The 25,318-nt window shown below is 40.6% G+C and overlaps 1 protein-coding gene across 1 annotated transcript; it reads right to left on the bottom strand.

Annotated features, from left to right (window-relative positions):
• Positions 1–10,569: 10,569 nt before the first annotated feature.
• Positions 10,570–20,074, bottom strand: FBXO43 (F-box protein 43). The gene is made up of 4 exons (XM_027560634.1): positions 18,585–20,074; positions 16,095–16,197; positions 11,008–11,211; positions 10,570–10,904 (listed from the first exon to the last, which is right to left on the bottom strand). The coding sequence occupies exons 1-4, from the start codon at positions 20,048–20,050 to the stop codon at positions 10,656–10,658; spliced, it is 2,022 nt and encodes a 673-aa protein (XP_027416435.1). The 5' UTR covers positions 20,051–20,074; the 3' UTR covers positions 10,570–10,655.
• Positions 20,075–25,318: the final 5,244 nt, after the last annotated feature.

The raw sequence follows: 25,318 nt of genomic DNA, 5'->3' as shown, positions 1-25,318 counted from the left end.
TCAAGGACATCCACCAGTCCATCCTAAAGGAAATCAACCCGAATATGCACTGGAAGGACTGATGCTGAAGCTGAACTTCCAATACTTCGGCCACTTGATGAGAAGAGCCAACTCATTAGAAAAGACCCTGATGCTGGGAAAGATTGAAGACAGGAGGAGAAGGGGACAACATAGGACAAGATGGTTGGCTGGCATCACTGACTCAATGACATGAGTTTGACCAAACTCTGGGAGATAGTGAAGGACAGGGAAACCTGGAGTGCTGCAGTCCATGGGGTCGCAGTGTGGAGACAACTGAGTGACAACAACTATAAACGCTCGCACATGCCACACCTTTCCACATTCTTCTCTCGATGATGCCTTGGCTTCCATAATGATGTTTGCTTCCATGCCTTGGCTATTGTAAATAGTGCCACTATGAACACCGGGGTGCCTTATTTTTCAAGTTAGAGCTTCCATCTTTTCAGGATATGTGCTCAGGAGTGGGATTACTGGCAGAGCTTAATTTTTAATCTGCCAATCAGGTATTGGGCTTCCCTGGTGGCTCAGTGGTAAAGAATTGCCTTCCAATGCAGGAGACCCGTTTTCAATCCCTGGGTCAGGAAGACCCCTGGAGAAGGAAATGGCAAACCACTCCAGTATTCTTGCCTGGGAAATTCCATGAACAGAGGAGCCTGGTGGGCTGCAGTCCATGGGGTCGTGAAAGAGTTGACACACTTGGCGACTAAATAACAAAACAATCAGTGATCAGGGAAAATAAAAAGTCCATTAGCTTGAATTTCATATCTCCTTACCTTAAGCAAAAACCAACAGCAAGAGATTCTCTAATAATCAGGGAGCAGGAGAACCAAAGTTTTGCTGCCATGGGAGAGAGCTACTATTCAGGTTAGTATGAGCAGGCAGAAAGCCTGCAGTCAAACAGCCACCATTTTAGCCTCAGCCCTAAATTCACTAGTGGGGATGAACACAATTTTAAACTCCTCTAAGCCTTAGCTGAAAGAGGGGGGAAAAGAGAAAGTGTAATCGTACCACTCTCATAGCTTTGCTCTTAATATAATGAGATAATGTCCGTAAGATACATGGTTCACTTCCTGGCCAAATTAAAAATTAGCCACCAACAATAAAGATCTATAAATATTTTAAATTGAGGTCACTGTCTCAGGAGTCCAGAGCCCATTTAGTCAACATTTACTGTGTCTCTGATTATACTAGAAGACACTAGAGCACTAGAGAGCACTAAGAAAGAACAGCCCCTGCCCTTGGGATATTTACCCTCCTCAGGAAACAATTCAAAAGCACTTACAAAGTAACTTGAAAATGAGTGCAGATTATCCTCTGTATCAGCACAGAAAGAGAGAGGCAGCAGTGGACATTTTCCTGGCAGCTGAGAATAAGGGAAAGGAGGCCTCTCATGAGGGCAGCCTTGACAGCGCCTTATTTTCAACAGTGACATGGAATGCCCTCTCTCTGCGCCCCAGGGCAGCCCGTGTATATACCTAACACAGGGTGGGCACGGGAGAGGTGGAAGGAAGCCTTCTGGCAAACAGTGATCTTCTATTCAGTGCTTCGGTACTAGACTGAGTACTGGGGTCTCAGACACGGGTCAGAGGACTTCACTGTCTAACGAGGAAAGCATAGACCTTCTGATAAATGCTGTGAGAACACAAATGGTCTCTGGAGACTGACATAACCAGCCTGGGGGTCGGGGAAGGTGATCAGCTCTGGTGTCCACTGACCAGAGGTTTAAAAAGCAAATAGGAGTAAGGTGGAGGGGAAGGGAGAGAACGACAATTGGAAGGAGAAAGCAATGCAGGCAAACTCTCAGTGATGGGAGGGTCGGAGCAAAGGGAGCATTCATCCTCCATTCGGGCAGTGACTCGATTTTAGCTCTTTCAAAAGCAAACAACTATATTTGAAGTTCCCTAGGATATCAGCTGAAAAATAAAGAAAACTGAGTTGGACAACATTTATCTCATATTATGAATTGCTCAATTATTAATTCAGCAATTAAGATTTTAAACAAATGAAAGACTGAGATTTCTACTTCAATAAGATCAGATTTCTACTCAAACCAGATTATAACTGTTTTGTTCTTAACCCATGACTGTATTATTATGAGTTATTTTAAATATTTAAGGTTATTCAGCTTTTTTCAGGTGACACCCAAACTTATTCAAGTCATTAATATTTACCAAAATGCATGAAAACATCCAAGAGATAAAATAACATTCAGTTATCAGCTTAACCAGTTCTGGGGTTTTAATGTACAGCATGGTGATTGTAGCTAATCATACTGTATTATGTACTTGAAGATGCTAAGAGAGTAAATCAAATGTTCCCACCATACACACAAGAAGAAACAGTAATTAGGTGATGGGATGGAAATTGTAGCTAATACGAGAATGGAAATCATGTTGCAATAATATATGTGCATCAAGTCAACATGTACACAGTAAACTTACACAGTCTTTTATCAGTTCTACCTCAGTAAAGCTAGGGGGAAAATGAAATACTTTTCCTTTAATACAAGTACTAAGTTTTGAACACGTATTTCCCTCTTTTGAATACCAACACACAAAAAAATTAAGTACCTTTGCCACCCTAGCACATAAAAATTTGAATGTTGTTTACTTTCTGCATGTAGTTCTATGCCACTTAAAGTGATGCGTATTTCACCTCTAAAGGCCAAAATCCTCTGCCCTGAAACTCCTAACATATATGTATGTATATACACATGCTGCTACTGCTGCTAAGTCACTTCAGTCGTGTCCGACTCTGTGTGACCCCACGGATGGCAGCCCACCAGGCTCCCCTGTCCCTGGGATTCTCCAGGCAAGAACACTGGAGTATGCATATCTTAATTTTCATTCAAAACAGTATGTTTTATATCATATTATTATATCATATGATAATCATTATTTATTCAGCAATTAATACTTGCTGCACCATCTATCATGCACAAGACGTCCTGCTCTAAGAGAGAGGTGGATAAAACAATTCTGCTCTTAAGGAACTTGCTAACAGCAGAAGAATTTGTATTGATACAAATAAGACATGCCAGAATTACCACAAGAAAGGTATAAATGAACAGCAGATTCAAAGAGGTGAGAATTTCATCTTGTTGGAGAGATCTGAAAATGATTCATAGAAGGAAACTAAGGGTTAGCTGGATTTGATGGGATTTAGTGTGGCAAGGGAGAGAGGAAGTGGGAGAAAGCACTGGGGAAGTTTAGAAAACAGTGAGGAGTCTGGTTTGGCTGGAACAAAGTATGCAGAGTGGAATGGTGGGAGAGATTGCTAGAAAGTTAGGACCATTAGGAGATCCTAAATTCTGCTACATCTTTAATAGGAAGCAACATAATTGGAGCCACATTTTAGTACAAATAACCTGGCAATGGACACTGAGGATGGAGTCAGATGGGGAGAAAGTAGAAGCAGAGAGACCCGTGAGGAGGCACTGAGTAGAAGCTAGGCAGGATGGGATTAGGGCCTGAACCAGCACCTCCTTTCTGCAGAAATGAGAATCCCAAAAGGAAAAAATCGGCAGCACGCCACCACCATTCATAATTAGCACTCACCTCCGTGTTTCTACTGCTCCTTCCATTCTCCTGGCCCCACAGTCTGTGATGAGGGAGCCAGGATGGCAAGCCACTGGGCAAGGGGGAGAAAGATGGCCCAGCTACAGACCCAACTGCCAACAAGGTATTCTGTTGAAAGTCATTCCGGAAAAGAGTACACTCTTGCAAGCCAGCTAAAATATTTTAATTATCAACTCTTAGTAATAACCACTACCAACATTTATTCTATATACATTTTAAAAGTTAAGTCAAGGAATATTTCCCATATCTGGCAATGTCACATCACATCGATTTCAAGTATATAAAAGCTAAATTTACTTTCTTGAAGCAACGCCAAAATCACTATAAGTGAGTCTTTGGCGCCCTCTTTTGGAATGTTTAGTGTGAACTTGGAAATATTTACTCTCCTCCACAGCACAGGGCTTCCCTTATGGTTCAGCTGGTAAAGAATCCACCCGCAATGCCGGGGAAACCTGAGTTCGATCCCTGGGTTGGGAAGATCCCCTGAAGACGGCAACGGCTACCCACTCCAGTATTCTGGCCTGGAGAATTCCATGGATTGTATAGTCCATGGGGTCACAAAGAGTAGGACATGACTGAGTGACTTTGACTTCCACAGCACAACATACATAGAAACAATAATGGGTATTTCCATCTTTAATATATTACATTATTTTTAAGAGATGCAATTTAAAATAAATCCACATGAATAACTTAATGCAAACCAGGAACATAAGAGATCAGATGTAAAAAATGTTCAGTAAATTTTTGCGTCGTAAGTTTATGATGTTTTTGCTTTGTGTCATAAATTAAGCAAAGATAAGAAGTCAAAAAACTTAGCTTTGTATGGTGCTACGTACATATAAAAAATTTTCTCAATAATACTTCTACCCTTAAATTATTACTAAGAATTCTTTAAGACTTTATTAAGTCTTTAAATAGCTGGAATAAATTTTAACATATTTATTTTGCTCATAGAAATGCCAGAATAAAATGATCAGATAGCTCTTAATTGTCACTTTCCTTTATATGACTTATGGCAAGTTTATCACCATTTTTTCCAAATTAGAGTGTCAGGAAATCTCTATCCTTCCTGGAATCAAGTTGAGGTCAAATAGAATATTATTGCCCATTAGCGAGCAATGCTCGCTAGGAGGGGCACACCTTAGGGGGAAGAGAGAGATTGCTATCCTAAATCAGTAGAAGGTAAAATATTTACTGGTTGTTCCCAGAATTAATACTAATTTTTTTCCTAATGTCTTCATTAAGAAGTGAAACAAAATAGAAGAATATAAAGTGCCAAATTTAATCACCCCTCAATAAATGATTGGTGAGCTTTTTTCTTTCTCCCACCTAGTAGTCAGGACCTGTAAGAATGTAGTCATTACTAGAATGTGGTAATACTTATTTTTGTCTTCATGCAAAGAAGATGCAAAGACCTTGGGTTGGAAGCAGTGGCCTTTCTTTGGAACTGAACTCTCAAGATCATTGTATTCATGCAATTCATTTAGCTTGTCAAATGAGATAATTGTTTAAGCCACTGATGCACTAAGGAGCTACTCTATTCAGGCAAAATTATTCTAAATTAGAAATTTTTTTCCTGGTATACCAATAGGTTTTTCTTAAATGGCAAAACAATCTTCCATTTAAGACATGGTAATCATATGCATCTTGAATTTATCAGCAAGAGTTGTGCAAACAGTTTTGTCATATACAAGCGGCTGACTACCTCTGCTAGACCCCACACTTGCTATCTGTGCAATCTTAGATTATTTAACCTGATTCCTGGTTTCCTGATATAAAACAGGAATGATAATAACTGCATTAAAGAGTCACTTAGAGTCCCTCTGAGTCATGTAAAGGACTAAGGACAGTGCCTGTACATAGCAAATGCTCAATTAACGCTTTGCTGAAAAATTTTTTCAGCCAGACATTTTTCACAAGCAGGCTAGAGGTTGACTTCACAGTTTAATTCAGCATAGTGCTAATAATATCAAGATCATATGCTGTATAGCCATAACTGTTGTTTCATTTTATTGTATTCATATATACCCAAATGTGTAGTTACACTGATTGGTATCATAAATTAAGAGTAATTTCACAATACATCATTTCATTTAATTTCCCTTATTTAAAGAAACATACTTGGAATCAGTAAGTGACTTGTGCAAGGGCACCGTTAGTAAAGTTCAGGATACCAACCCTGGCTTTTTGATTTGTGGCCTAGTGTTCCTTCCAGAAAACCAAGATCATGGCATCTGGTCCCATCACTTCATGGCAAATAGTGGAAACAGTGACAGACTATTTTTTGGGGCTCCAAAATCACTGCAGATTGGTGACTGCAGCCATGAAATTAAAACATGCTTACTCCTAGGAAGAAAAGTTATGACCAACCTAGACAGCATATTAAAAAGCAGACACATTGCTTTGCCAACAAAGGTCCATCTACTGAAAGCTTTGGTTTATGTATGGCTGTGAGAGTTGCACTATAAAGAAAGCTGAGCGCTGAAGAATTGATACTTTTGAACTGTGGTGTTGGAGAATTGAGAGTCCCTTGGACTGCAAGGAGATGAAACCAGTCCATCCTAAAGAAAGTCAGTCCTGAATATTCATTGGAAGGACTGATGCTGAAGCTGAAACTCTAATACTTTGGCCACCTGTTGCAATGAACTGACTCATTTGAAAAGACTCTGATGCTGGGAAAGATTGAAGGCAGGAGGAGAAGGGGATGATGGAGGATGAGATGGTTGGATGGCATCACCAACTCAATGGACACGAATTTAAGTAAACTCTGGGAGTTGGTGATGGACAGGGAGGCCTGGAATGCTTCAGTCCATGAGGTCACAAAGAGTCATACACGACTGAGCAACTCAACTGAACTGAACTGTTTCTTCCATTACACCCTAACTAGTTATAAGAAAATCAGCTAAGAGAATGAGTAGGCCAAAAAGTTTATTGATTACATATTTTAAGGCAGTTTAAGAAATCATTTATTATTAAGAAATTATTCTTATTATTACTATTTATTAAGAGACTATTTTAAAGCAATTTAAGAAATTTAAGAAATCTGACTGCAGCTCAGATCATGAACTCCTTATTGCAAAATTCAGACTTAAATTGAAGAAAGTAGGGGAAACCACTAGACCATTCAGGTATGACCTAAATCAAATCCTTTATGATTACAGAGTGGAAATCACAAATAGATTCAAGGGATTAGATCTGACAGATAGAGTCCTAAAGAACTTTGGCGGAGGTTCGTAACATTGTACAGGAGGCGGTGATCAAAACCATCCATAAGAAGAAGTGCCAAAAGGCAAAACGGTTGTCTGAGGAGGCCTTACAAATAGCTAAGAAAAGAAGAGAAGCAAATGGCAAAGGAGAAAAAGAAAGATATACCCCCTTTGAATTCAGAATTCCAAAGAATAGCAAGGAGAGATTATTAATAAAGTCTTCCTAAGTGAACAATGCAAAGAAATAGAGGAAAACAATAGAATGGGAAAGACTAGAGATTTCTTTAAGAAAATTAGAAATTCCAAGGGAACATTTCAGGCAAAAATGGGCACAAAAAAGGACAGAAATGGTATGGATCTAGCAGAAGCAGAGGATATTAAGAAGAGGTTGCAAGAATACACTGAAGAACTATACAAAAAAAATCTTAATGACCCAGATAACCATGATGGTGTGATCACTCACCTAGAGCCAGACATGTTGGAGTGCAAAATCAAGCAGGCCTTTGGAAGCATCACTACGAACAAAGCTAGTGGAGGTGATGGAATTCCAGCTGAGCTATTTCAAATTCTAAAACATGATGCTGTGAAAGTGCTGTACTCGGTATGTCAGCAAATTTGAAAAACTCAACAGTGACCACAGGACTGGGAAACGTCAGTTTTCATTCCAATCCCAAAGAAAGGCAACACCAAAGAATGCTCAAACTACTGCACAATTGCACTCATCTCACACGCTAGCAAAGTAATGCTCAAAATTCTCTAAGCTAGGCTTCAACAATATGTGAACCGTGAACTTCCAGATGTTCAAGCTGGATTTAGAAAAGGCAGAGGAACCAGAGATCAAATTGCCAACATCTGCTGGATCAAAGAAAAAGCAAGGGAATTCCAGAAAAACAACTACTTCTGCTTCACTGACTACACTCAAGCCTTTTGACTGTGTGGATAACAACAAACTGTGGAAAATTCTTAATGAGATGGGAATACCAGACTACCTTACCTGCCTCCTGAGAAATCTGTATGCAGGTCAAGAAGCAACAGTTAGAACTGGACATGGAACAACAGACTGGTCCCAATAATGGGAAAGGAGTGCGTCAAGGCTGTATATTGTCACCCTGCTTATTTAACTTATATGCAGAGTACATCATGCAAAACGCTGGGCTGGAAGAAGCACAAGCTGGAATCAAGATTGCCGGGAGAAATATCAATAACCTCAGACATGCAGATGACACCACCCTTATGGCAGAAAGTGAAGAAGAACTAAAGAGCCTCTTGATGAAAGTGAAAGAGGAGACTGAAAAAGCCAGCTGAAAACTCAACATTCAAAAAATGAAGATCATGGCATCTGGCCCCATCACCTTATGGCAAATAGGTGGAGAAACAATGGAAACAGTGACAAACTTTATCTTCTTGGGCTCCAAAATCACTGCAGATGATGACTGCAGCCATGAAATTAAAAGACACTTTCTCCTTGGAAGAAAAGCTATGACCAACCTAGAGAGCATATTAAAAAGCAGAGATGTTACTTTACCGACAAAGGTCCATCTAGTCAAAGCTATGCTTTTTCCAGTAGTCATGTATGGTTGTGAGAGTTGGACTGTAAAGAAAGCTGAGCACTGATGAATTGATGCTTTTGAACTGTGGTGTTGGAGAAGATTCTTGAGAATCCCTTGGACTGCAAGGAGATCTAATCAGTCCATCCTAAAGGAAATCAGTCCTGAATATTCATTGGAAGGACTGATGCTGAAGCTGAATCTCCAATACTTTGGTCACCTGATGCAAAGAACTGACTCACTGAAAAAGACCGTGATGCTGGGCAAGATAGAAGGCAAGAGGAGAAAGGGGATGACAGAGGATGAGATGGTTGGATGGCATCACCGACTCAATGAACATGAGTTTGAGTAAGCTCCGGGAGTTAGTGATGGACAGGGAAGCCTGGTGTGCTGCAGTCCAAGCGGGTCACAGAGTCGGACACAACTGAGCAACTGAACTGAACTGAAGAAATCATTTAGATTCTACATTTTTGTATAATCAAGCATTAAAAATTAACAAATTATTAGGACGGCATTATAATGGTTTACCTGGATATAAAGTAACACTGGTAGCACTAAAAACAAATCTACTCATCCAATGAGTATTTACTGAGCCTCTGCTACTTGCCTGGCACCAGGCTAGGTACTCAGATACAATGGTATTTAAATCAAATATGACAGAGTCCAGGCCTTCACAGAACTTAGTCTCACGGTGAGAGAAAATTAAAGACATAAATAAAAGCACAGGATGCTGCTGGAGCTGTTGCCAGCCAGTTGCAATAATACATCAATAATTTACAATAATTAGGATAATGATTATTTTCTGGATATCTGGAGACTTTGTTTAATAAAGTTATTCATGAGTACCACGTGATCCTCTTCCAGTTAACCTACCAACCCCTTGACCTCACTGTAACTGTAAAACCTACCAATAAGAAGCTTGGAATTAGCTTCATTCATTAACTTTTGAATTCCTACTCTGATCTTTTGTCTTCACAAAGTTTTATTTTTATTATAAATTCATTTAAATGCATAGCATTAAGCCCTTACACTCTTTCACTCATATCAATTTAAATACTCATCCCAATTTAAAGCCAGAAATTTTTTTTTTAATTAAACTTCCATTGTTTAACAGTTCCTTAAGTAGAGAATAACACATGGAGATTATTTATCTCTAAAACTAAGCATGGTAAAATCTACTTTTTCACCACCAGAGTGAAATAAAATATTATATTCTAGTGAACTGAGTAACCACAAAATGCCAAATGTGACATACTGAGAGGGCAGTGTGATTGTGGAACATGGAACAATAAGAAAGTGCCTCTGCATGGATTAGAGGGAGGATTCCAGGTTCCTACGCTGCAGTGCTGACCATTTCATATGTAACTAGGTAAAAGACGGAGGAGGCGATGGCACCCACTCCCGCACTCTCGCCTGGAAAAGCCCACGGCAGAGGAGCCTGGTGGGCTGCAGTCCACGGGGTCGCAAAGAGTCGGACATGACTGAGTGACTTCCCTTTCACTTTTCACTTTCCTGCATTGGAGAAGGAAATGGCAACCCACTCCAGTGTTCTTGCCTGGAGAATCCCAGGAACAGGGGAGCCTGGTGGGCTGCCGTCTCTTGGACCGCACAGTCGGACACGACTGAAGTGACTTAGCAACTTAGCAAAGGTAAAAGAAACTTGTGTGTGACTTATGGGGATTTATTAACTCACTAAGACTCTCACTGGAATAACCACATATATCTAATAATTTACTTTTTACATCTTCTTAGTTATCAATATTAAGTAAATTTTATTTAACCAGAAGTCTGCCCAAATATGACACTTGCTAAATTAAGAGAAAGATTGAGATTATAGAGTAAACTCAACAGAATTTCTGAAAACATTTTATTTCATTTTCAGTCAAATATTCAAAGATTTTGAAATCTATAAGGCCATCTGTCTCAAGTTCAAAAATTTTAATATTATCTGGAAAACTATTTTTGAAAAGTGATTAGTGAAGAACATTTCAACACATAGTGATGAAATGCAGTTTTTAAATTTTACATGAAACAGTTAAATACATATAACACTGAAAATTCTTTATTTAAAAACACTAAGTTATTAAAATGAGTAAAAACGACATAGTAAAATTAGATTTTTCCAAAACTCACTACTTCAAAGAAAACATACAATGACATGGATCATAATATATACAAAACAGGAAATAAATCATCATCTGTCATTGATGGGGAGATGTGCATGCTTTCAAAATACTCATAATTTTAAGTCACACAAAATGTTGCTCAGAGGGAATGCTTCTTTTATATTTAAAGTCTCTTTAGAGGCGTTTTAAATTCCGCTTACTCTGGGCACTTCCTGGAAGAACATCTTTTCTATTTCTTGGCTTTGCTGCTCCTCTACTACATTCTTCAGACCCATGATAAGCACACAAACACAGCACACAAAAGTCAAAGCCACAGGCTGTGCGGCTGCACAGCCCCCTTTTCTTATAAGGCTGGTACTTAGCAGGGGACTGGCACCTTGGGCAAGGTTTTAACGCTTCATCAATAAAAAGTGTTTTGGCAACCTGCAGTAAAAGCACACACACTAAATCTTCCATTTTCGCATAGAGGACAGCTTTATTTCAAACTCTAAATATTTACTCCTAATAACTTATGATAAATACTCACCTTGACATATTCTTCCTGTTTACTACTTAAGTGAGTAACAGAAGAGCTTGCTATAGGTGTCAAAACTTCTCCCCAAGGAGAAAATGTTGAAGCTTGTTCTTTCTGAAAACCTGGTGTCCTAGCCTGTGCTTGCACAGACCTTAAAGCTGATCGGTTTAACAGATGGAGCCGAGTGGCGGCATCCTCAACATTTAATATAGCCCCCTGCGGTAAAAGACAAGAGGGGTCAACACTGTCTTATCAAAAGTTCCAGGACAGCTTTCAGATGCACATGTAACATGTTTGGAAGTGGTTTCTGCACCATTGGAATTTTCTCCCTAAACCATTCCTTTTTAGAGAAAAAAAAAAATTCTCTTATCTAGCATTTAAAAGTCAAAGAAAAATACAAAGTTGAAACAATAAATGCTAGCTTTAAGTCTGCATCATTGGTTATTTTTCTGTTTAAGGCATCAGTTTGCAAATTTTTCCTGGAAAGGACCAGATAGTTGCAAGCTAGTCAACTGTCATTTTAGCAAACACAGCTACAGAGATATGTAAATGATGGGGCAGGGCTGTTCCAATAAAACTTATTATAAAAACACAGGTGATAGACAGGATTTGGCCACAAATCAGAGTTTATCAAGTCCCCTTTTAAGCCAAGGTGAAAGAGGAGGTAAATTTTTTCAAAATTTGCTATGGGATATCATGGAATTCTGTGAAGATTTCTTACTTCAGCCACATGTCAGAAAATTAATGGGCCTGGTTAGACCATGAAACCCAATTTGTTTGTCTGGCTTTTACAAATACCAAATACTCGTAAAACTTGATTCATTTTTACACTTGAGTTTAAACAGCTTTGATATTTTTAAAGGAGAAAAAAATATCTCTTATTTGAACTGGATTTCCACATCACTCAAATAGTTGCTGCTAAGTTGCGTCAGTCATGTCCAACTCTGTGCGACCCCATAGACGGCAGCCACCAGGCTCCCCCGTCCCTGGGATTCTCCAGGCAAGAACACTGGAGTGGGTTGCCATTTCCTTCTCCAACTCAAATAGTTAGCCAAGAAATATTTTCAGTGAATAATCCTTATAGCCTTCTATTTTGTTAAGGTCGGAAATGAGAAAAAACATTGTAGGTTTTTTTTTTTAAACAAACTGGCATCCTTAACTAATTATTAAAATGAAATGTACTATAGGTGAATTTCCTGAGTGTCCAACTATTATTGTGTTTTCTCTCCCTTGACAGCCTCTCTTTGCAGAATTGTTTCCTAAAGGGGGAAGAGGTAGAACACGAGAAATGGTAGAAGGATAAGTATAGGAATGAAGCTAGCTGGCCATGAAAAATTATGCAGTTGACAGCTTAACAACATAGGCATATGTGTAATCGATGACTACTGGTTTTTAGAAATTAGGATGAATACAGTTGAACTTACTCAAGGATTCAATATGTTACATTCTATAAATGATTTGCGGCCTAGGCTAGAAGCATATGACACAAGAGTACTCTAAAAGAAAACACCCATTGGATTTCCATGCAGTTGGCAAACACAGTGATGATGCATGCACCAAAAAATGAATAGAGATATATTGTTAAAGCGAATTTCAGCCATAGAAGAACATTCACTCATTTAACAAAGATTTCACCTAATAGGTGCCAAGTGAATAAAACAGTCTAACCCCTATCCTCCCAGAGCTTAAAATGTGGGCTACTATCTCTGAACAGTGTAAGGTCTAGTAGTCAACGAAGGCAAATATTCGTTGCGTATCAACATTTTTCAAAATACAGGCACTATCACCATACCAGAATTTATTTAAATGTGAGAGGGGAGGCTCTTATTGTTGTTCATTTCCATGATTATAAGTAAAGACTACAGTAAATTAAGACATTTGATGGAAATAGTGTAATATTCCAATTTTATGGTCATTCTCACTGCTGCAAGGCAAACAGATAAAATGAGATCCTATTACACGTAACTGGTGCGTGTGCCTTTTATTTTTCACACGTAAGGATCTTTCAGTGACACTATACACATGTGAAGAAAACCATCAAACAACTTTGTTTTATAATTTTTCTGTTTTGGTTAATGATATACATTAGGATAGTGCAGGTAGAAAGCAGCCAGTTCATTCAGGAACAAGAGGGCAAAGGGCATCTGGAATGATGTCTCTGAAGAAAAGAAGGAACAGGTAGAATACCTGGTTTATTAAGACTTACACAGAGGAGAATTCCAGTTCTGGTGGATGGTGAGTCAGGCATCTGTATAGAGAAACACTAAAAAGAAAGAACGAGTAAGAGAGAGAGAAGGAGAAGGAGAGAGAAAGGGAAAGAGAGGAAAAAGAAAGAAACTGGGCAATTATTAACTTATTAACTGTGAGGAGAAAAGTTATATAAGAAAAAAGGTGTACTAGGTATAATCATACTGTACTATACATTACGGCTGTCAAAAAGCCATAATAATCTCAACGCAGTCTTAATAATGTCAGCACCTAATCCTGATTCACTAATGATGATGTAATTACATTCATAAACTAGGAGAAAAGACTTCAGAGGAAGAGCTGGGTAGACAGGTAGTAGTGAGAGGTTAGAGAACTAACCTAGTTCCTCTACAGAAAAAACTAAACAAGCAATAGCAGTGAAGACACGCCACTCAGAAATATGCAGGTGAATATCAAAAGGAAAGGAACAACTAGAGAGCTGAAACTGATTGCCTTGATGAGGCAAGAATCAAGAGCAGGAAGGGCAGGAAAACACGTGTTTTGTTATAAGCTTCAAAGTCCAATTTGATGTTTTAAACCACGTACTTGTTTTTAGTTTTTAAAAAATTTAAAGTAAATCAAAATAAGGGGGAAAACTCAAGTAAGGAAAAAAATAGAGTTCTTTAGGAAACCAAGTCTTTTTAAAAAGTAGGATATAAGGTAGAATACTTTATCTAGAATTACCCAAAGGCTTGCCAATGTTTCTTTTACATAGGATGTAAGGAATGCATGGAGCTAAAAGCTTAATATGAACAGGTACTTTCTTAAAAATTTGTTTTTTGGTCTGTCCTTAGCAGTAGGGTGCCACTCTAAAAAGATATGTTAAGAAGGCAATTAATATCTTCAATATTATAAGCTCCCAGAGCCAGCAGCTGCAGCAGTAAGCAGCTTGTGAAGGATTATCATAGGTGAGAAGATAAAACTCATTTTCAAATAAAAGTCAATACTTTAGTTAACAGCAGTCCCTAATATTTCCTTGGAATGAGAAAACCCTCAATCTGTATCTGGGTGTTCATATTTGTTTATACTATGATTCATTTCCCTGGAGGCTCAGGTGGTAAAGAATCCGCCTGCACTGTGGGAGACCTGGGTTCCCTCCCTGGGTTCAGAAGATCCCCTGGAGGAGGGCATGGCAACCCACTCCAGTATTCTTGCCTGAAGAATCCCCATGGACAGAGGAGCCTGGCAGGCTACAGTCTGTGGGGTCGCAAAGAGTCAGACACGACTGAGCGACTAAGCACAACACAACATGCTTCATTTCAATTATATTTAGCCAAATTATAAGTTTACTTGTGTTATTATATACTTTTTACTAGAATAAGAATAAGGAAGTTGATTCTGAGTTTCTCTTGGCATTTATGCCTAAGTAAGGTCTAAAAGTTGAATACATAGTAAATATGGGTACTAGAGTCATCAGATATCTATTACACAAAATAGTGTCCCCATGAAGAATTAATCGGCTTCTATAAAAATTTGCTTATAACTTCAGGGCTGGACCTCAAATCTTTAAGAAAGTGCAGGTTCATGATGCTTTACAAGTACTAAGCTGCCATGCTCACTCACCTCCAGGCCTTCATGTATGCTATTCCCTCTGCTGAAACAACTTTCCTGTCTAACTCATTATTCAAGTCTCAGCTGAGATGCATTTTTTCCTTCTCTTGATCCCCAAGTATCAAACACTTCTTTTAAATGTCCTAATAGAGATAACTCTGAGCTTCCTCTAACACACCTGTATTGTAATCACTTGTTTATATTAGGTGTACGAGCTCCAAGAGAGCAGGGATCATGTCAAAAATGTTCACAACTGGAATGTGAGCAACTGGCATATACTATCTACTCAAGATTCTCCTTGAGTAGAGTATACTACAAGTATACTACATCAAGACTGGATGATTTAGTCACTAAGTCATGTCCAACTCTTGCAACCCCATAGACTGGAGCCCTCCAGGCTCCTCTGTCCCTGGGATTTCCCAGGCAAGGATACTCAAGTGGGTTGCCATTTCCATCTCCAGGGGAGCTTCCCAATCCTGGGGTCAAACAGGCGTCTCCTGCGTTGGCAAGCGGTCTTCTGCATTGCAAGCAGATTCTTTACGGCTGAGCCACTAGGGAAGCACATAAAAGACTGAATAGATAATGCTATGCTGCTGCTGCTGCTAAGTCACTTCAGTCATGTCCGACTCTGTGCGACCCAATGGACAGCAGCCCACCAGGCTCCCCCGTCCCTGGGATTCTCCAGGCAAGAACACTGGAGTGGGTTGCCATTTCCTTCTCCAATGCATGAAAGTGAAAACTGAAAGTGAAGTCACTCAGTCGTATCCGACTCTTAGCGACCCCACGGACTTCAGCCTACCAGGCTCCTCTGTCCATGGGATTTTCCAGGCAAGAGTACTGGAGTGGGGTGCCATTGCCTTCTCCAGATAATGCTATAACAATATCTAATTATGAACAGGATTTGGCATATCCTATTAAAATGGTATCAAATACTCATAACAGCATATATACTTAAACAACAAAACCCAGCAAGATGTTCTTCATTTCAGTTAGTCCACTCCGTTTATGGACTTGGTAGAGATGGAGTTTGGGGGCAGCGGGGAATGAGTTTATGAATGTGGGAGTTCCCTGGCGGCCTAGTAGTTAGGATTTGGGGCTTTCACTGCCATTCAATCCCTGGTGGGGGAACTGAGATTCTGCAAGAGTGTGGTGTGGCCAAAGGATTAAAAAAGGACTTACGAGTGAATGTTGATAAAGAGAAAGATTAAAGAATAGCAGGAAAACCAAATTAGGTTGTCCAGACATATGTGATTATCAGATACTCATACAAATATGTTTTAGAATAGCATTATATACATTACCTCAGAATTTGTTTTCAGTTGTGTGATATGTAATTTCCTCCTTCGATTTGCTTTTTTATCTTGAACAATAATTTCGCGCCAATTTCTGCTCACTTTCCAAACACTGTAACAAAAAGATCAGTCCTTATATTGCATATATGCCACAGAATTCGCTTTTTTTACATATGGCAATAAGAGAAACCTGTTTTTAAAGATTTTGGATAGCTAATTTAAAGCTAAAATTTCACATTAAAAATATGACTTGATTTGCATAGCTGTGAAAGAAGACCTATTAAAATACGTCAGCATCATATTGATAGGTTACTATCTTATAAATGGTTAAGGAAATAAAACAAAGTTTCATATAAACCCAAGTGAGTCCACTGGGAGACTGATTAAGAGGATTTAACTTATATGTAACACTAATATTTAAAACTTGGAACATGACATGCCACAAATGATTATCAGCTACAGTGCAACAGATTATATAAATTTCTCCTATTATTGTATTTAACAAATATCTGTCATTTTGAGTAAACAAACACAAAAACAATCAATCCTGTATTGGAACTACTAAATGCCAGATACAGCTGAGCCCTGAACAACATCAGTATTCTTGCATGGAAAATCCCATGGACAGAGGAGTGTGTGGGCTACAGTTCGTTGCGTTGCAAAGAGTCAGACACGACTGAGTGACTAAGCACATACCTGAACAACATGGCTTTGAACTCTGTGGGTCCACTTACATGTGGATTTTTTCCCACGGTAAATACTACACAGCCCCTGGTCAGTTGAATCCAGGGATGCCGAACCATGGATGTGGAGAGCTGACTATAAGTTATACAAAGATTTTAGGCTGCACACCAGAGGGTCAGCACCCCTATTTTCTGGTTGTCCAAGGGTCAGCTATAATAAATATTATTATGAGCAGCACTACAAAGTTTTTATTTTGTAAACCAAAGTTTATGAGAACAAAGCAGCTAAAGAAAAAAACATAATTTATGTCCAGTGAGTGCTTATTTATCAATAAAAGTGAATGAGGTTAGGAGAAGGTTATGGAGGGCCCCAGGTTACACCTGAGTTGTCAACACTACTCTCCTTCCAGCTACCTCAGTTGCCATTGCCTCTCGCAAAGAGTTGGACACGACTGAGCAACTGAACTGAACTGAACCAAAGCTGACACAGGTGCCTTGAATCAGATAGAGAGGAACTGGCAGAAAGTCACTCATTAATGGAGAAGAAATGAGCCATCAATACATAGTTGGGTGTTTGCCTCAGCTATTTCAACTGAGTCCAGTCTCTCACATTTCCAAGAATAAGCACTGACAAGTTACACATGCACTCTGCAGTGCAAATACTAGAAATTTTGAGGGATGAGCAGGGAAGGCAATTATTGCAATGTGAACTTTCACTTACATTGCAATATGACTGAATACCATTTGTCCCACAAGCAAGTACCTAAAAGGGTCAGCCAAGTTTTAACTAGTCTGTATCCAAATATTCCATCGTGTAAAAACAAAACCCCTATATCATAGCCATATCCCTGATTTTTAAAAAAAATAATTTATCTCATTTGAACATTTTTTAAGGCATAGACATATAGGTCATTAATCTTTCTTATTATCCTATTTGAGTTACACCAAAGACACTCCTGATCAAATTCTATTTCACTATTCTGAAAGGACTGAAACCTTAACAAGAGTTTGTGGGGAAATACGCGCTTAGAAATCAGAGGGCTCAGTTATAGATCTGCATCCATTCCTATCTCCTTGAGTGACTGTTGGCAGGTCGCTTAACTTCTCTAGAGCTCAGTTTTCTCATCTGCAAATACGTGATAGGACTAGACATTTCAGAAGACTTCTAGCAATGAAATTCTACAATTCTGTACAATAACCGACACTTAGTTTATGATGGCGGAGCCTGGTGGGCTGCTGTGTATGGGGTCGCACAGAGTCGGACACGACTGAAGCAACTTAGCAGCAGCAGCAGTTTATGGGGAAAAGGTGAAGAAGGGTTTCAATAGAAGTAGGAGTCAGAAAAGAATAAGGATTCGATGAAACAAACTCTTGACATATACCTATGGAAAAAGAGACTGACTAACTCTCTCACTTGTCCTGCCTCAACCATGACCTTGCAGAAATCCTGTTCCACATGGCTTCTCTCCTTCCTGGTCCTGGCATACCAATGGGGCTTGTCTTCTGATAGTCCTGCACTTTGCAAAACTGCCAGTATAAACAAAGTCTCAATTTAGTCTTGTAACTAGTTCCTATCCTCAATACTTCTATATATGTGACTCAGTTTCTGTTTACTTATGAAGCAGCATTCAAGATACTGAAATTTCTGACACTGAAGAATTTCACTTAACCATTTTGATAAAATATAAAGTAACCAAGGCAGAGATAATAAAACAAAATTTTAAAAAGCTATCCAACTAACAGAAAAGTTTTCCACCTTAAAAAAAAGAAAGTGATAAAAAGGCAGTTTTATTTCAGGGGGAAAAAAAAATCTTACCTACACAGGCTTTCCGCAGTCAAGGAATCTAAAACCATAGCAAGAACATGCTTTAGATTTCTGTACTTTAATTCTGTTAAGATGTCCAGTTTTTCTATACCCATTTTCTTGCCAATCAGTCCTGCAAGTACACGCTGTAGTACAGCTATTTTCCCCCCGTCCCTTTCTTCTAACAATTCATGTGCACCGTTTTGCTGGAATCTTTTCCTTTTGCTTTTCATAAAAAGCTCATGAACTAATTGCAAGGCTGGGGTCTTTGATAAATTCTTAAAGCTTAAATCCTCACTCTTATTGTCACTGCTCGGCTGGCTCTCCGAAACGTCTGAAGTGGTCGCTGGTGTTGATTCAGAGCTAGAGAGGTAGGTCTGGTTTTCTTCTTCTGTCTCAGATTGTGAGCCTTGCTCCCGAAGGGTGGACAGTCTTCTCAATCTTCCAAGACGCCTTGACTTTTTTATGGTGTCCCTGACTTTGAGAGTTCCCTTATGTTTCTGAAGTAGTTCTTGGAAAGAGCCCTCTTGCTCAGATAGGGAATCTTCTGATTTATCCAAGCAAAGTGAGTTGAAACCGCTGTCTTCAGGGGTCGAAATATTGCGTCTCACTCCAGCTGAAGGAGAGAATCTTCGACTTGCGTTAAATTTAACACTTGGTACAAGATTACTGATTGGAGTCACAAATATGTCCTCATCTGTTCTACAGCTTGTTCCACCAACAGAAGAGCCCAGAAGTTCAGGATATGTATTCTCATTATTAATACATAGACTGCTGTCACTAAAGTCATGTGTGATAGAGTCTTTAAAATTACTGCCCTGAATCGGAGATATACATTCAACTTCAAATAGGCCACAGTCATCTTTGGAATCATCCACTGTGGAAGTCTTCTGTTGAGAAAAATCAAGTCTCAATTTTTGACTGCTGGAAGTTACTTCTCCTGTTCTCAAAGTGCTAGTAACTGAAGAACTAAAATCACCTTGCCTTGGAAAACCTGAAGCACTGCTTGGAATATTTTTTTCTAAATTGGGAACTTGGCTTGTACAACTTTCTAGGGAACTGCTGTGTGATTCAACGTCCCTGTCTAGAAGAGAGAAAGATATGTCCAATCTTCTGCGCAGCAAATGTTTTTTTCTACTGACTTTAGGAGTTTCGCAAAGTTCTGGGGTTTTATCATTTTCCTTCCTGAGGAAGACAAATCTCTTTCTTTGAATGGGAGACTCTAAACTATAGGTTAAGGCCAAACTTGAAGTTTCAGGATATTCGTGGATCAATGTTGAGCCTCTTTCTTTCTTTCCAAATAATTCTTTATCTGTATTATCAAAGCTGCACGATTTTAACAGCTCACTGTAGCCACTATCTTGAAAAGAAGATGTGGAACAAAGGTCTCCAAAGCTGGAGGACTTGACTCTGACAATAGGAGAGTCCACCTCATTTCCTGCTCCAGTGCCGGCTTCACCTGAATGCCTTTCTGACATCTTCAAAATCTCTGTTTCTACAAAGTGAAAACAAATTTTATTCTTCCTTTGAAATTAATAGCCTGGCAGCTAATACCAAAATACTTGTTATGAGCACAGATGATTATGGAAAATTGTACGGCAATAAAAAAAGTTACTTTAAAAAAACAAATCTCCTCTGCAATATACTCATGTATATCTTACATACGACAGTGTTTCAACATCATAAAGACCAAAATTTCCGGGATATAAATATTCACAGATTACCTGACTAAGCATAGTCTAGGCACTGTGCACAGATATTTTCATTAACTACACTTGAGGAAAAAAACCTCAGGGCATAATTTTTAGATGATTGTATTACCTTATAATTTTTACAGCGCTAAAGTACATTATTGTAGTTCTAACATTCTAGCTTATTTGTGCTGGCCTATATTTAGTCAAGTGGATATTTCCTTCCAGATTTCTGCAATGTAAATAAAGATGCTTAAAAAAAACGATATGCTGATTTTGACCACTGGTCAAGTGAGTCAGCCACTAGGATAAACAGCAATTCAGCAAAGCAACTCTAGGATAATGTTACTCATACTTGTAACATGGGCTTGTCTCAGAAACCTGGTCTTTCTGACCATTCACAAGGTCTGAATTCCAAGGCTTTCACCTTTGCAAAGGCTCTTTGGCTCACTGATAAATTAGTAACATATTCTTGAGCTAACCAAAATGAACCAAAGCCCCACAGGCCATCTCAAACCTGGCAGGTTATACTCATTCGTGTCTCATCTGGTAAATATTTTCTACACGGGAACCCACTCTTTATAATATTCTTAAATTGAAAATAAAGAATTTAAGTACATTACTTAGAGAAGAAATGTGATTCAGTATTATATTTGCAAGGAAGGACACTAGGAAACATTTCACTTTTTTTAAGGAAATACTTGACTCTTTAACCTTTTCAACCGTATCACTGCGTTCCTTTTTAGGAACTTGAATTAAATCTTAAACTTTTTAGAAACTTGAATTAAATCTTAAAGTATAAGAAAGTTATTTCTCCAGATTATTCAAAGGACACTAAGAAAACTGTCATTCTTTTAAAGTTTTCTCCAGACCGAAAACATGATTCTTCTCTAAAAGATCCTGGGAAGATATATTGTTAGTTGAGTATACTGGGAACGTTATTTATGCCTAAGTTCTATCAGTTAAACATGTAAGTGAATATGTTTTTTAAAAAATTGCTATTCTAACCAAAAAACCAAATTGTTTATTTGTGGTGCAATGATCGTTATTACTGGGCAAAGTAAGTGTTTTTCAACTTTTAAAACTTATATTCTATTTTGGTAAATCTCACACATGTTCTCTTCTGATTTAGATTCCCTCAGATTGTGACAATCACTGATCTCTTCTGTACCTGCTTACCAGCCAAGATGATCAAATTTTGCTTTCTGTATTTCATATTTTAAAACAATTTTTGTTTTCAAATTACACCTCCACACACGAATGTTTCCTACTCTCCGAAAATCACTTTATTAAGTAATAGTTTTCTCTCATGTCATTTGGTAAAGTTAGGTCCGAGCCTTTTTAAAACGTTTAAAAATTAAAACAAATGTAACTATTCTTCTACTTCACCACTAGGTGTCTCACCATGCTCGAATTTGGGAACCTGAGAGGCAAATTGATGGAAACAAAAGCAGGGATGCAAATAAAATCCTCTCCCCGCTACAAACCACAGACCACTTGCTTTAAACATACAAAAAACTTCCGATTTTCCTTTTGTTCATCTACCCATTTGAAATTGCTTCCACCGTGCTTTCTCTGGTGTCATCATTTTTTTTTCATCTTTCATCATTTTCAACCCAAGGCACTGGTCTCAAAATGTGGTTTTTCAAACTTCAAAAGTATTTATGCAAAATCGTGGAATGCCGGTTGACTTGCTCAGTTTCACTGATCCAACAGTTCACTGACGAAACAAACAAGCCTCTTCAATATTCATTTTTTTAAAATCAAGCTCCTGATAAGGATTAAGAACACACATCTCTATAGTGCTCTTTGAAAAAGAAAAACAAAACAAACACTGGTTAACTCAATGAAGTACTTAAAGTTATTAAAACCGAATTTCCTTCATTTGTTAAAGTACAACATCTTACCATCAGTAAATCTCGAGTTCTTAGACGCCAACGTTACGTAGGCTTCCGATAAAGGAAATTTCTCACTTTGCCTTTAAAATTCACGCCAAAGTAATACCACTTAAAGAGACAACTAAATAATTTTAAACAATTAATGGAAACGTGCAGTAGCAGCACGATGCCGGCTAAGATTTGAAGGATACCTCAAGTACGTGCTATCGGGATTATTTTCTAACGCTTTAAAAGACCTAAATCACTTTGAATTCCCCCCAGCTTTCCAGACAACAGAAATTGTCATATCTCTGTGTGCTCCAGCTAGTCTCGGGACGGAGGAAAACGGCCCCAATTCGGCTCTCTGACCACGCAGGGTCAGCTGCTGCGCGGTCGTCTCCTGCACGAGGTGCCGTCGGCGGGTGTCTGGTTAACGGTCTCCCCGGGGGCTTCAACCAGGCCGCTCGTCGGTCCGCGGACCCTCCCCAGGCCGGGCTGGCTGAGGGAGGCCGGGCCGGCCCCAGGACGCCGCCGACGACGCCGAGGACGGGCGGGCGTCGCCTGGAACCAGAGCGAGAGGAAGGCGAACCGTGTCGGGGCGCCTCTCTCGTCGCGGGCCCTGGGAAGCTGAGCGGGCGCCGGGCTGGGGACGCCCAGAGGCCGGCCGCCCTCACGCACCTGGCGTCCCCGCTCCCGCCCACCTGGGGGCCCCGGGGCGGCCGCGCCCACCGCGCCGACGTGCCGGGCGGGGATGTGTGGGCGGCAGCCGCCCGAGCGCCGCCGAGGAGCCGCGGCCTCGTCCCCAGGGATGCTCGGCTATGGCAACCTCCACGCCGGGTCCGCGTGGGGCCGCCGCCTTTTCCCTCCTTCGGTTTGAACTGCCCGCCCTGAGTAACCGCCCCGCCCCGCGCCGCGCCGCCCCGCCCCTTCCTCCCTCCTGCCGCCGCCCCGCGACCCCGCAGACCCCCGGCCCCGCCTGCGCCCGGGGGCTCCGTCTCTGCTTTCCCGGCGCCCTCACCGCACCGAGGCACCCGCGTGCGTGCTCAACCGCTTCAGTTGTGTCAGACTCACTGTGACCCCGCGGACTGTAGCCCGCCAGGCTCCTCCGTACATGGGATTCTCCAGACGAGAACACGAGTGGTTTCCCATTTCCTCCTCTAGGGGATCTTCCCGACCCAGGGATCGAACCTGCGTCTCCTAAGTCTCCTACATTGGCAGGCGGGTTCTTTACCACTGAGTGAGTGAGTCCGACTCTTTGCAACCCCATGGACTTTACATACCATGGAATTCTCCAGGCCAGAATACTGGAATGGGTAGCCTTTCCCTCTCCAGGGGATCTTCCCAAGCCAGGGATCGAAGCCAGGGATCGAACCCAGGTCTCCCGCATTGCAGGCGGATTCTTTACCACCTGAGCCACAAGGGAAGCCCTCTTTACCACTAGCTCCACCTGGAAAGCCCCTCTGAGGCACCTAAGGGCTTTCCAATTTGATAGGCTCTTTCTCACGCCCCCCAACTTCCCGCCCCTCATCCCACCCACCCCATCTCCGCCCCCCACCCCGCACCACCCCCACCAACCCCATCTCCGTTTTAACTTCGGGCAACACTGTATAGAAAGGTCCTATACAGGTCCTAGGCGCCATGCGTGCTAGGTTGCTTTAGTTGTGTCCGACTCTTTTCGACCCTACGGACTGACTAGCCCGCCGGGCTCCTCTGTCCATGGGGATTCCCCACCCAGGGATCGAACTGGCATCTCATGTCTCCTGCACTGGCAGGCGGATTCTTTACCGCTAGCGCCGTCTGGGAAATCCAATAGGTCCTACTGTGGGATGCTATTAAAAACAATGTAGGAGAACGTTCACTTAAAGATGTTTCCGGAGATGAAGCGTGAAAAGCAGGTTACAAACCGAATGCCATCCTTTAGAAGTACAGCTATACACAGGATAAGATCTGAAAGATATGACTAACTTGGTTACAGCATCTGTAAACTAGATTATGCTTGTTTTTTGGTTTTTTTTTTTCAAGACATCTAAAAAGGGATATTTTATGTGCCAGGCTCCATCCTCTGCTCTTGGCAGTTTCTTCCTAATCTCTCTCTCTCTCTTTTCTGTCTTCTTTTCCTCTGTTTATTCCCTAAATGGGGCGTCCTACACAACATTTTTCTTACTTTACCATTCTGTGCTTACGTAATTCGGATTAGGAGTTAAAAGCATTACTTTAAAGTCAGTTACAGCCACTGCTACCACTCTCCAGATGGACAGAACTTCTCCACCTGGATGCCCCTTAGATATTCTAAATGCCATATATCAAAAAATCAGACTCACTAACAATTATTAAGCTTTGACTATGTGCCAAATGAGGAGAAGGCAATGGCACCCCACTCCAGTACTCTTGCCTGGAAAATCCCATGGACAGAGGAGCCTGGTAGGCTACAGTCCATGGGGTCGCTGAGTCAGACATGACTGAGCGACTTCACTTTCAGTTTTCACTTTCATGCATTGGAGAAGGAAATGGCAACCCACTCCAGTGTTCTTGCCTGGAGAATCCCAGGGACAGAGGAGCCTATTGGGCTGCCATCTATGGGGTCGCACAGAGTCAGACACAACTAAAGCGACTTAGCAGCAGCAGCAGCAGCATGTGCCAAATGAGGGCTTCCCTCACAGCTCAGTTGGTAAAGAATCCGTCTGCAATGCAGGAGACCCCAGTTCAATTCCTGGGTTGGGAAGATCCGCTGGAGAAGGGATAGGCTACCCACTCCAGTATTCTTGAGCTTCCCTCCTGGCTCAGCTGGTAAATAATCCGCCTGCAATGTGGGAGATCAATGTGGGAGATCTGGGTTCAATCCCTGGGCTGGGAAGATCCCCTGGAGAAGGGAAAGGCTACCTACTCCGGCCTATTCTGGCCTGGAGAATTCTATGGACTGTTTAGTCCATGGGTTCATAAAGAGTCAGACACGACTGAGTGACTTTGACTTTCACTTTCTTTCAATGTGCCAATTACTGGGCTCTGCTGCTGCTGCTAAGTCGCTTCAGTCATGTCCGACTCTCTGCAACCCCATAGATGGCAGCCCACCAGGCTCCTCTGTCCCTGGGATTCTCCAGGCAAGAATACTGGAGTGGGTTGCCATTTCCTTCTCCAAATTACTGGCCTAGGTACTGGGAAAACAAAGATGGAAAGACGC

This window comes from Bos indicus x Bos taurus, chromosome 14, assembly GCF_003369695.1.
Source record: "Bos indicus x Bos taurus breed Angus x Brahman F1 hybrid chromosome 14, Bos_hybrid_MaternalHap_v2.0, whole genome shotgun sequence".
In the NCBI taxonomy this organism is placed as follows: Eukaryota; Metazoa; Chordata; class Mammalia; order Artiodactyla; family Bovidae; genus Bos; species Bos indicus x Bos taurus.
Note: the sequence above shows the minus strand (reverse complement) of the source record. Positions and strands in the feature narration are given on the sequence as shown.

Coding starts and splice junctions, on each gene's coding strand:
- FBXO43 (XM_027560634.1), bottom strand. CDS start 20,050: ATGTCAGAAAGGCATTCAGGTGAAGCCGGCACTGGAGCAGGAAATGAG. Junction 11,212..16,094: donor AACTGAAAACAAATTCTGAG/GTAATGTATATA, acceptor CTTTTACCGCAG/GGGGCTATATTAAATGTTGA. Junction 10,905..11,007: donor AACAGGAAGAATATGTCAAG/GTGAGTATTTAT, acceptor CTTTTACTGCAG/GTTGCCAAAACACTTTTTAT.